Here is a 13189-nt window from a genome sequence, read left to right as displayed (position 1 = left end):
ATATACAGTGTAACCTCAATAAAACAAAATGGTAGGGAATTAAAAAAATCTTCGTTATACCAAGTAATTTGTTACAATGAGGTTTATTATATAGAGGTTAGGTTACCCTACGATGGGTTATTACAAGGTAAAAAACTTGTACGTTTACATACTTAATAATTTATTATTATTCTCGCCATTGTAACTGTCAAACTAATAACAGTGACAAACAAAAGTGCCTGACACAAATGTTACTTGGAATCAAACAACAATGATTGTCTTACGAAAAATTTAACTTGTCTGAAACCTATCGAGGCATTAATTATTTAGGAATTGAGCGTGAATGATTAATTTGATATGCTGTGTAAAGGTTATAAGTTGACAAAATTAAATAAATGAAGGTAACTAATACTTGCAATGTATATTCTGTAATTAATGAAAATTCGTTATTAAGACGTTTCTGACAAATGTATTCGTTATGGACAGGTACATTTTGTTTTGGCTCTTACGGGCAGTTTTAGGGGATTTCGAAGATTTTGTTAAATCGAGGGAATCATTATATTGAGGCTCGTTATATTAAAGTTGCACTGTATTAATACTGTCATAGCTATCAGTAAAATATATAATTATAATATCATTTAAAATAAATAAAAGTCAATAGATTGTCTATGAGTTCAAAATAACTATATTATTTTTTAAGTATTACCAAGTATGTCCGGTGATGATTACGTTTTAAAGGCTCTGAATTTGATTACGTACGTATTTTTTGTATATAATTATAACTACACATATACAATCAATCAATCAATCAACAGCCAATCGTTGTCCACTGCTGAACATAGGCCTCTCCCAAGGTGCGCCAAAGCTCCCTGTCCTCATATATACGCTAGTATATTAAACTAAACTCGTCAAAACAATTTTTTTATAGAACCGACAACATTTGTAAGCCCTGATTATTTACACCGACGCTACTTAAACCAGATTGAACCTACCCAGGTATTGTGATTAAGCAGTAAAGGTCAAGTGTACATTCCCTTGAGTGAAATAGACTATATATATATTACAGGTTTGATTACTTAGACAGCGAAACGTTTCTTAGAAATAAAGAAGTCGATTTTGAAGACATTTTTCAAACAGTGTGTCACACTACAGTGCCGTTGCTATTAATAAGGCTATTACTATATTAAGATAAGATTACTTGCTATGGTAGCGCTTTGTGTAAGCCCGTCTGGGTAGGTACCACACACTTATCACGTATTCTATCGCCGAACAGCATTGCTTAGTATTTGTGTATTTTAGTATGATAGTAGAGTCAGTGCAGGCATGAGATATATAACATCGTTGTAAATAATGCTTAATAATCTGGGCGGTGGTAACAACTAACCATCCGGTGGCCCAATTGCTGGTCTACATATTATATAAATATATATATATATATAAGAACTCCATACTGCCACACAACAACACAACTAACTTCCCCTGGAAGTTATTTTTTTTGACATCCACTTGTGAAACTGATTTATATTTCGAAATAAAACTTGTATTCCTATGGATTCTGATTTATATACAAAACGTGATGCCGCGTGACTTTTTTTATATAATTTAATGGACGAAGCCATAGAACCTGGAGTCTTGCCTAACTTTTAAATGAAATTATTCTTTAAATTATTAACAAGTTACTATGTCTGTGTATTTAGATATATATTACTAATGAAGGTTATATTAAAAATATTTTTTTAATCTACAATACAAAAGTGGTTGTTAAATGGTAATATTAATAAAGGAATAAGTTAAATTCCATTATTATTTACCTAATATATAATATTTCTAAAAAAAAACTAAAAATCTTGTATATACCGAAATATTATAAGACTGCTCTTAGTGATTTCTTTAAGTTATACTATATTTATATATATTATAAAAAAACGGCATAGCGTACGAGAATCTTAATAATCTATTTTTGTCTTCATAGATACAGATATCAATCACGTTTTCATTGGTATAGATTAGTGTTATGTTTAATTAGCTGTCATTAAACATGTCACAACCATCCTATAGACACGTGGTTATGTTATTTGTTTACGTAAAACAAGTATATCTATATATATGTTTACTGTTATCACAGACCTTGCGCACATGCATACATATTGTATACACAAAATGTCGTTGTGTGCTATGTTTTGATGCCACCGGTGAGATTGTGTTTGTAGTGAGTGCGTTTTGGCGATTAGCAAATTATTTTTTATTAACGGATAATAGTTATTTAATAAATTATTGTTTTAACATCATATAAAATCTAATGTTGCCTTCATTGGTGCTTTTATTTAATTTAAATTTATATTGATAACAAAGTGAGAAATGGTTTTAATGTTTCATCGAACTTGAAAGATTTCAACAGCGGCGGCCATTACCAACGGAGGCCTGCGCAAAATATATTATAGGGTGTACGCACAAATATACGGGTTCATTCTACATTACTTTACTTTCAAAATACGATGGTGGAGCACTTTGACACATGAAAGAGTTCAAGCATGGGTTTATCATACTTACATTAAGTAAATACTGTCTATCTTTAAACTATAAGCTGCTGCAAAGATTTTTTTTGGTAAAAAACCCGATAACTTCTTTGGCTTATAACGGAATTGGAACCTCGGATTGAGCATGAAATAGTTAATAAATAATTAACATTAAAAGGTACTCAGAGTCTATGAGTGAGATTGACACCTTACTATCATGTGGACTATTTGCTTGTTTGTATTCCTAAAATAAATAAATAAATTACATAATTGTATTAATTCGATGTCGAATATGAGTCAATCATATATTTTTTTGAATAGTCTGTCCGCTCCGCTTATCAATCGTAACAAATACAATAACGCGAAACTTCCAGCACACCCATGAGCAAACATGTCAATTGAATTCCCCGCACACATACAAAGCACTTGAATGACGTAGGGTCGAGAGGTGGAGGGGAGGGAGACATCGGAACAAACGCTTTATATAGACCACATCTACACAAGCCGAACCAGTTTCACTCGTGAAGTAAACAAAAACAGTTCGAAGAGGACAAATTATTAATTTTTCTAGGCTATTAGCCCCTGCTATGGGTACGTTTTACAATTTTATATTGATCTATAACCTTGACCTAACTTGAGCATTTCATAATAAACATTCTCGTCCTTCTATCTTATCTGTGACGCTAAGGATACATTGGCAGCATAACAAAGAAGTCATCTGCTTTTTGCTATTGATTTATAAAACATCCACCCTTATTAACTGAAATCCTTATAAAATTTCTTGTTCATTCGTGGTTTAGAAGTGAAAATAATTCATATTTTTAATTACTGTTTTAAAATGAATTTGTTACGCCCATTTTTTAACATTTACGGCTATAACCAAAGTCCTATCCCATATGACCTTACCGGCTTCCACGCCATTCCATGACGCGTCAATGGTGACTATTCTAAAATAGCCTTGCGCCATAATAATATACCGTGCAAGAGTATACGTCATACAATAATTAATTGAATCCTGATATGACTCGATTGTAAGCATTCTCATTTTACGGCTTTCGTGACCGAATGATTGTTTTGTTTTCCTTATGTAGTTATGTGAAGTGGTATTACCAGGTAACAGATTAACTTCAATGTAGATTCGTTAATGTTATTTAAATTTGTTTAAATTAATGTATAATCTTATTCTTCATAGACGCCAATTTCGAAGACGTTCGAGTATTAAATTTAATAATAAGCATTATGAAAATGATCATTCATTCATGACGTCATTAAATATACATTTTACCAGATTCAGCATATTGGCAAGTGGCCCGATCTAATTTTAAAATTTCATCTTTCCAGATACGTTAAATATAAAACCGTTAAGTCAGGATATAGAGTGGTCTCTGGGCGCGCCGGCCGGCGTTGGGGCCACTCGGGAGATGGACCGGGTCCATGCTCCCACTGACGTCGCATCCACCTCCAGCGAGGAGAGAGCTATTCGCCGCGTCACTGGCCGCTGGGGTGCCGAGTGGTTGAGCTGACTCGGCTCCAGCCTCCTCAAACCTGCCGCGCCCCAGTGGCCGGCCGACCACCCCCTACCGCCACCGCGGTGGGGGGCGCCGCGTCCTGCTTTGCACCTGTCCCTACAACAGTATGAGGATCTGGTCGCCAAAGCTGAGGCGATATTAAGCCGAATTGTCGTCGCGGAAAACTATGACTCCGTTAACAACTTTGTAAATCTCTATGACGCTTATATGGCATCTCCCGATGAAACCCTCACTGAATTCTTTCCAAAGTACAATCCGCCGATTCGCGCCCACAAATACACCTGTGTGGGCTTAGGTATGGAAGTCATTAAGCGCTTAAAGGTCCTGGAGAAAGATTTTCCTGGTATCACGAAGTCAATGATGCTAGTGTCGTGTGATGAAAATATTGAAGATCTTATGGACTACACGACGTCTTTCCCTGGACCTCAAGGATTTTTGATAGAAACGGAGAAGGATCACGTACTAGTAGCTATCCATGTGAGGGTCGCGGGAAGGCCCGGTGTATTCTTATCTGATCTGGGTTATCATATCTCTCGCGTCGTGACAGTAATGGCGGATCGTTGTTATCCACATACAGGTAAGATTATTTCGAAAACAAAGCAAAACAGCTTATTTATTTTATAAATAAAATCCTAACTTAAAGAACTTCAATATACTGTAATACAACATCATCTAACAAGTTAATGTTTTCTTTTCTCAGGCTGGTTCACTCAGTCCGACGAGCCCCACTGTCGTAAGGAATACAGCTATCAGTTCAACATCAACAATCCGAGCTATGTTGAGTGGCACGAGAGGGAGACTCGTGGAGACAAAGTAAAAGAACGTCTTTCTCTCGTGTATGTTACAAAAGCATATTTAAGTGCTGTTGCTGTTACCGAGAAGCGAAATTTGGTCTGGGATTTAAGGTAAGCACTAAACAAATCTAAGATATTTTAGCTAGAATATACTAAATAGTATATGTTATCAAAGACTAAATAATTTACAAGATTTTCATGTGAAATAACTTCTTTTTTTCTTATTTTTAGGAGTCTTTTGGCCCGTGACCCTAAAGGACACTTGACTGCTGGTATCTACTTCCCTTTGAAGAAGAAAGATCAGCAGTTCACCATGTTCTTTGACGGAGTCAATGGCAAACAAAGGAAAAAACTAAAATTTGATTCATTCTTGGAGTTGCAAAAGGTATATTTGTTTTATAATTATTATTTATCTATCATCATATTATGTTAATAATGATAGCACGAATTCTAAACATGAATAAGTTTAAATTATTTGTTGCCTGTTCTAGAAGTGATATTATCACATACTCTTAACTGCTATTTTAAAAATGGTTCTCATTTGAATTATTTTATCATTTCCTCATAATTTTTGCTATTCTCAAAATTAAAATAATAAATTTTACGATCACTTGAATTGTCATTTTAGAAATTATCTGCCTTCTTACTGGCTTGGATTACATTAAGACAAATCTCCAATAAATTATCAATATCCTACTATACAAATAACAACATACCCATAAAAATATGTCTAAATCAATTATTGCTTTAAAATAAGTAAATATGAAAGAGTATGAATGTCTAAAACTAACCTTGCGTAATTTATTTCAGATTCCTGATGAAGTTGTGGATGAAGTAGAGCAGTGTAATGATCAACTACGGCTGAAAGATGGCGAATTATTGTCTATTCTGAAGCGCTTAGCCACCATCATGTCTGATGAAGAATATATGACGGAGCTTCTTGGAATAAACGACAAAATCGTCCAACTTTCTGCGGGAACATAAATATTTTATGTCTAATCTAAAAGTTATTTTATGGATATAGTTTTATCGGAGTCAGTTATTCCGTCATGCGACTGTAGTGAGTAGCATTGTAGTGTCGTAGTCTCATTTTGTAGTTTCATCTTTGGGTTAGACTATTCGGCTTATGGGCAAATAAAATTTAAAAAATTACAAGTGTGTTTTTTTATTTTTTCTTACGTTTTATTTAATATAATTATATTTTTTTACTTTAGTACATAAAACAAACCTCCTTTTAATGAAAACAATATCATAAACAAGCACTATTAAATGAACAGATATATATAAACAAATCTAAGTTCAAGTATTTTATCTATTATCTCATTGCTCTTATTACATTCAACTTGGTACAAGTTAAGTAAATAAGATAACTCCGAACATGAATAATGATATTGTTCTTTAAAAAAAAATCAAACATTCTAAGTTTTTTTTTTTTGTTCTTGCTGTTGACATTTTATAAACTGCTTATGAATGGGATAGAGAATGGCACTAATTAATTATAAAATTAAATATCAATAGTGGTTTAAAACCAATATGTTTCTTTTCAAATATTACTAATTGAACGACTTCCGCCCTAAATCAAATACAACCTTGGCCAAAAGTATTAGGCACCCCAATTTTTGCCTTAAAATAATGAATAAAAACAATCTCTTAGTTCTAATCATATTTATTACTGTTTAATTATTACAAAAGGAATATAAAAAACTTAAAACCTAGTTGGTCCACCCTTGGATTTGATTACAGCACTGTTTCTGTCGGGCATACTGCGTACAAGATCAGTATATTCCTGCCTTGTGATGGCATGCCATTCCTGCACTAACGCATTTTCTAAAGCCGTTTTTGATGTGATGTTGTGCTCTTTGATCTTCCGCTTTAAAATGCCCCAAAGATGCTCAATTGGATTGAGATCTGGGGACTGGGCAGGCCAATCAAGTAGGTAGATGTTATTTTCTGCAAACCAACGCATCGTAGTCGCCGACTTATGACAAGGTGCGTTGTCTTGCTGGAATACGACTCTGTCTAAGTTGGTGTCACCGTAAATACTCGTTAGGGAAGGCTTAAGTGCAGTTTCTAGTACTTCTATGTACTTTTCGCTGTTCATGCGACCTTCGCAAACAAACATTTCTCCAACACCCTCAGCTGCCATGCAGCCCCAGATCATTATGCTGCCTCCTCCGTGCTTTACAGTGGGTACGACGCAGTCTGGATGGTATTCTTCCCCGACACGTCGCCTCACGAAGGTGACACCTGGTGTTCCAAATACCTGTAGACGAAAGAAAAAAAATTTTTTTTTTTAAATGGTCTTAACTTTCACGATTGAAGTGAAAAAAATAAGTGATCATTCTTATTTGTAACAAAAGCAGTAAAATAGGCTTACCTCAAAGTTTGATTCGTCAGACCATACCACATTGGACCAATCTTCCTCTGTAAAATGTTTGTGTCGTAGAGCCCACTCGTAACGTTTTCTTTTGTTGGCTACTGAAAGCCAGGGCTTCTTCCTGGCTTTGCATCCTTTTAGGCCCGCTTCTCCAAGTCTTCTTCTGGCTGTCCGAGCACTTATCGGCTTTCCGGCCCCTTCGGACAAGGCAGCAGCAAGCTCCGAGGAAGTTTTCTTCCGATTTTTTATTGACTCGCGTACTAATTTTCTATCTTCGCGCTTCGTAGTTATTAGTTTTCTGCCTGTTCTGGGTTTATTAGAGTGAGAACCAGTCTGGGCAAATCGTTTTATTGCAGATTGCACCGCGCAACGCGAACATTTCACCAATTTGGCGATTTCCTTTTGCGACTTCCCGTTTTCATGGAGCAGTTGTATTTTTATACGATTTTCTAAAGAAATTTCACTTCTTTTCGGCATTTTTTAATAAAATTATGAGTCAACGTAATCGCGTAAATGGAAATTGCAGCTTGTTCACTTGTCAGAGTTCCGAACACAAGTGACTAAACTTTCACTGAGATGATCGCAAAAATATCAAATCATTTGTTCTCGGTCTCCCCGTGTTTTATGACCTTTACAAATAGCCGCTTGCTGTTCTAAGAAATTATTTACCACCCCGGCGCGTCATCTAAGATAAGCACTTATTCATTGTTCGATTAGTAAACAAGCTTTGAGCATTTTTTTGGGGTGCCTAATACTTTTGGCCAAGGCTGTATATTAATAAATTTAAGTATTATGTAATAAGAATATAAGGTATACTATTTTATACATAAAAAACTAAAAGCATAAGTTTATTTTCTTGCAGGGTCATATTTAATTATTGTTACAAGCGAGTAAATTTATAAATTTCATTTTAGAATCTACTTATCAAACAGGTGGCAATTTATCTATGAAATTATGATTTCACGGTGCTTGTAAACTTAAATAGAATATAATACAATTTTAAATAAATATTTGGAGTAAACGCCTGGTAGATTTTGTAGAGCAAAACCTCTTGTTGATTAAATATAAAGTCAGTAGAATGAAACTTAAATGATTGCAATTATCTTGTCTATTTTGATTAAGACAATATTGTTTTAGTTTTCTACATCGAGTACCACACTTGGGTTATTGACCATGTTATAAACTAAAAAATATATATATTTTGATATTGAATGAAATATGTAAAGCACAGTCTTGATACATATTTTAGCCCCTATTCTCATGGCGACAGGCTTATCGAATCTCAAAAACTTTAATGACATTATTGATTTGCACTGGTTTGTTGAAAAGAATAACGCTTTATGTTTGCTGGGTAACAGCAATCCAAAAAATTGAAATACTTTGCGAAACCCTTTCTCAGATCGTTGATCGTTATTACAAAACGAAAATCCAACTTTAAAGTCACTTTCTAATTTAGTAAATTAAATAGTAAGTCAGCTAGGACACTAATGAATTTTGTTATTTTGTATTTAAAACATGAAAAAGGTTTTAAATTTATGTATATAAATGTTTTATTTGTAAATAGCTGAACGCCCCTTGTTTTGCCCCGACGTCGTACGGGTAAAATAAGGATTTCGTCCCGTGCCATTTTTAATCAATAGGTTATAAACATTCGCCAATCGAACTATTCACCCATACAGTACAGTAAAGTGCTAAGTGACTGCCTCATTGGTCTAGTGGCTATATATAAGGACTCGAGGTCCTGGGGTCAAATCCTTGGTCGGGTCAATAAAATGTTATTGAGTTTTTTTGTCAAAAATCAATTCCGTGCAGTAGTTTTTGCGTGATGCGGGTACAAACATTCCAACCGACGGACAACAGACAAAAACTCTAAAAACTGTTGTTTTGGCTTCTGTTGCTTGAATAAAGATATTAGTTTTTTCCAATATCTTTAAAGTACAGACATCGGCCTGTTACAATTTTATTATATGTATAGATGCATATATATATCCTCCCTATATCGCAATTTACTTACGATTTCAATACACTACCCTCTTACATAAAAAGAACTGATCGAAGAATTAAATATCGTTGGTACAAAAACAAAATAATGATTGAATAACGCATACGCATCAGGCTTGCTAAATTAAGCCTGATGTTAATCAAAAAAATCAACAAAAGGTGTCTTCAGGCTTGAACACTTAAAGCAAACGGATGTTTTTAGACTTTATCATGACGTATAAATGCCAACTTGACAGCTTCTGTTCACGATACATTTATGATAAAAAAAAATATTGTTCATTGACGTTATCGCTTTTAGATATTTATGTCTATGACTTAATATTCATTGTTATTATAATACCGCTGGTTTTTGGAATAATGTTCTCCGGACCCATTTCGCCCACAGCGGCCAATCTCAATAGAGATTAGCCAACTGCGCTGGACTATAGTGCACAAGTGTCTGCGCAAACACAGGTGCACTCTGTTCTCATAATCCGATGAGACGGCAACAACGACCGGAAAGAGTTCATAATCAAATCATATACCGAAATGCTTGCCAGCTCACTAACCACCAATTGGCTAATTTTTAGTTACCTATTTTGACAATATACCTAGTGGTTATAACGCGTGAATCAGATACGTTAAATATAAAACCGTTAAGTCAGGATATAGAGTGGTCTCTGGGCGCGCCGGCCGGCGTTGGGGCCACTCGGGAGATGGACCGGGTCCATGCTCCCACTGACGTCGCATCCACCTCCAGCGAGGAGAGAGCTATTCGCCGCGTCACTGGCCGCTGGGGTGCCGAGTGGTTGAGCTGACTCGGCTCCAGCCTCCTCAAACCTGCCGCGCCCCAGTGGCCGGCCGACCACCCCCTACCGCCACCGCGGTGGGGGGCGCCGCGTCCTGCTTTGCACCTGTCCCTACAACAGTATGAGGATCTGGTCGCCAAAGCTGAGGCGATATTAAGCCGAATTGTCGTCGCGGAAAACTATGACTCCGTTAACAACTTTGTAAATCTCTATGACGCTTATATGGCATCTCCCGATGAAACCCTCACTGAATTCTTTCCAAAGTACAATCCGCCGATTCGCGCCCACAAATACACCTGTGTGGGCTTAGGTATGGAAGTCATTAAGCGCTTAAAGGTCCTGGAGAAAGATTTTCCTGGTATCACGAAGTCAATGATGCTAGTGTCGTGTGATGAAAATATTGAAGATCTTATGGACTACACGACGTCTTTCCCTGGACCTCAAGGATTTTTGATAGAAACGGAGAAGGATCACGTACTAGTAGCTATCCATGTGAGGGTCGCGGGAAGGCCCGGTGTATTCTTATCTGATCTGGGTTATCATATCTCTCGCGTCGTGACAGTAATGGCGGATCGTTGTTATCCACATACAGGTAAGATTATTTCGAAAACAAAGCAAAACAGCTTATTTATTTTATAAATAAAATCCTAACTTAAAGAACTTCAATATACTGTAATACAACATCATCTAACAAGTTAATGTTTTCTTTTCTCAGGCTGGTTCACTCAGTCCGACGAGCCCCACTGTCGTAAGGAATACAGCTATCAGTTCAACATCAACAATCCGAGCTATGTTGAGTGGCACGAGAGGGAGACTCGTGGAGACAAAGTAAAAGAACGTCTTTCTCTCGTGTATGTTACAAAAGCATATTTAAGTGCTGTTGCTGTTACCGAGAAGCGAAATTTGGTCTGGGATTTAAGGTAAGCACTAAACAAATCTAAGATATTTTAGCTAGAATATACTAAATAGTATATGTTATCAAAGACTAAATAATTTACAAGATTTTCATGTGAAATAACTTCTTTTTTTCTTATTTTTAGGAGTCTTTTGGCCCGTGACCCTAAAGGACACTTGACTGCTGGTATCTACTTCCCTTTGAAGAAGAAAGATCAGCAGTTCACCATGTTCTTTGACGGAGTCAATGGCAAACAAAGGAAAAAACTAAAATTTGATTCATTCTTGGAGTTGCAAAAGGTATATTTGTTTTATAATTATTATTTATCTATCATCATATTATGTTAATAATGATAGCACGAATTCTAAACATGAATAAGTTTAAATTATTTGTTGCCTGTTCTAGAAGTGATATTATCACATACTCTTAACTGCTATTTTAAAAATGGTTCTCATTTGAATTATTTTATCATTTCCTCATAATTTTTGCTATTCTCAAAATTAAAATAATAAATTTTACGATCACTTGAATTGTCATTTTAGAAATTATCTGCCTTCTTACTGGCTTGGATTACATTAAGACAAATCTCCAATAAATTATCAATATCCTACTATACAAATAACAACATACCCATAAAAATATGTCTAAATCAATTATTGCTTTAAAATAAGTAAATATGAAAGAGTATGAATGTCTAAAACTAACCTTGCGTAATTTATTTCAGATTCCTGATGAAGTTGTGGATGAAGTAGAGCAGTGTAATGATCAACTACGGCTGAAAGATGGCGAATTATTGTCTATTCTGAAGCGCTTAGCCACCATCATGTCTGATGAAGAATATATGACGGAGCTTCTTGGAATAAACGACAAAATCGTCCAACTTTCTGCGGGAACATAAATATTTTATGTCTAATCTAAAAGTTATTTTATGGATATAGTTTTATCGGAGTCAGTTATTCCGTCATGCGACTGTAGTGAGTAGCATTGTAGTGTCGTAGTCTCATTTTGTAGTTTCATCTTTGGGTTAGACTATTCGGCTTATGGGCAAATAAAATTTAAAAAATTACAAGTGTGTTTTTTTATTTTTTCTTACGTTTTATTTAATATAATTATATTTTTTTACTTTAGTACATAAAACAAACCTCCTTTTAATGAAAACAATATCATAAACAAGCACTATTAAATGAACAGATATATATAAACAAATCTAAGTTCAAGTATTTTATCTATTATCTCATTGCTCTTATTACATTCAACTTGGTACAAGTTAAGTAAATAAGATAACTCCGAACATGAATAATGATATTGTTCTTTAAAAAAAAATCAAACATTCTAAGTTTTTTTTTTTTGTTCTTGCTGTTGACATTTTATAAACTGCTTATGAATGGGATAGAGAATGGCACTAATTAATTATAAAATTAAATATCAATAGTGGTTTAAAACCAATATGTTTCTTTTCAAATATTACTAATTGAACGACTTCCGCCCTAAATCAAATACAACCTTGGCCAAAAGTATTAGGCACCCCAATTTTTGCCTTAAAATAATGAATAAAAACAATCTCTTAGTTCTAATCATATTTATTACTGTTTAATTATTACAAAAGGAATATAAAAAACTTAAAACCTAGTTGGTCCACCCTTGGATTTGATTACAGCACTGTTTCTGTCGGGCATACTGCGTACAAGATCAGTATATTCCTGCCTTGTGATGGCATGCCATTCCTGCACTAACGCATTTTCTAAAGCCGTTTTTGATGTGATGTTGTGCTCTTTGATCTTCCGCTTTAAAATGCCCCAAAGATGCTCAATTGGATTGAGATCTGGGGACTGGGCAGGCCAATCAAGTAGGTAGATGTTATTTTCTGCAAACCAACGCATCGTAGTCGCCGACTTATGACAAGGTGCGTTGTCTTGCTGGAATACGACTCTGTCTAAGTTGGTGTCACCGTAAATACTCGTTAGGGAAGGCTTAAGTGCAGTTTCTAGTATTCTATGTACTTTTCGCTGTTCATGCGACCTTCGCAAACAAACATTTCTCCAACACCCTCAGCTGCCATGCAGCCCCAGATCATTATGCTGCCTCCTCCGTGCTTTACAGTGGGTACGACGCAGTCTGGATGGTATTCTTCCCCGACACGTCGCCTCACGAAGGTGACACCTGGTGTTCCAAATACCTGTAGACGAAAGAAAAAAAATTTTTTTTTTTAAATGGTCTTAACTTTCACGATTGAAGTGAAAAAAATAAGTGATCATTCTTATTTGTAACAAAAGCAGTAAAATAGGCTTACCTCAAAGTTTGATTCGTCAG

The 13189-nt window shown here is 35.3% G+C and overlaps 1 protein-coding gene and 1 long non-coding RNA gene across 6 annotated transcripts; one reads left to right on the top strand and one right to left on the bottom strand.

Annotated features, from left to right (window-relative positions):
* The first annotated feature begins 2971 nt into the window (after positions 1-2971).
* Positions 2972-11948, top strand: LOC126771764 (uncharacterized). 5 transcript variants are annotated; one of them, XM_050491851.1, is made up of 5 exons: positions 2972-3086; positions 3837-4601; positions 10700-10904; positions 11025-11178; positions 11604-11948. In XM_050491851.1, exons 2-5 carry the CDS (start codon positions 4232-4234, stop codon positions 11775-11777), a joined length of 903 nt encoding a protein of 300 aa, XP_050347808.1. In that variant the 5' UTR covers positions 2972-3086; positions 3837-4231; the 3' UTR covers positions 11778-11948. The 5 variants fall into 5 exon arrangements, with proteins under 5 accessions (XP_050347808.1, XP_050347807.1, XP_050347806.1 ...); XM_050491850.1 differs by lacking the exons at positions 10700-10904; positions 11025-11178 and adding exons at positions 4725-4929; positions 5050-5203; XM_050491849.1 differs by lacking the exons at positions 10700-10904; positions 11025-11178; positions 11604-11948 and adding exons at positions 4725-4929; positions 5050-5203; positions 5629-5978.
* On the bottom strand, positions 4824-11138 carry LOC126771815 (uncharacterized). Its single transcript, XR_007669568.1, has 2 exons — positions 11004-11138; positions 4824-5027 (listed from the first exon to the last, which is right to left on the bottom strand). It is a non-coding gene; the product is annotated as an uncharacterized LOC126771815 (long non-coding RNA).
* Positions 11949-13189: the final 1241 nt, after the last annotated feature.

The sequence above is a fragment of the Nymphalis io genome, chromosome 11, assembly GCF_905147045.1.
Source record: "Nymphalis io chromosome 11, ilAglIoxx1.1, whole genome shotgun sequence".
In the NCBI taxonomy this organism is placed as follows: Eukaryota; Metazoa; Arthropoda; class Insecta; order Lepidoptera; family Nymphalidae; genus Nymphalis; species Nymphalis io.
This window is presented reverse-complemented; position numbering and strand designations above follow the sequence as displayed.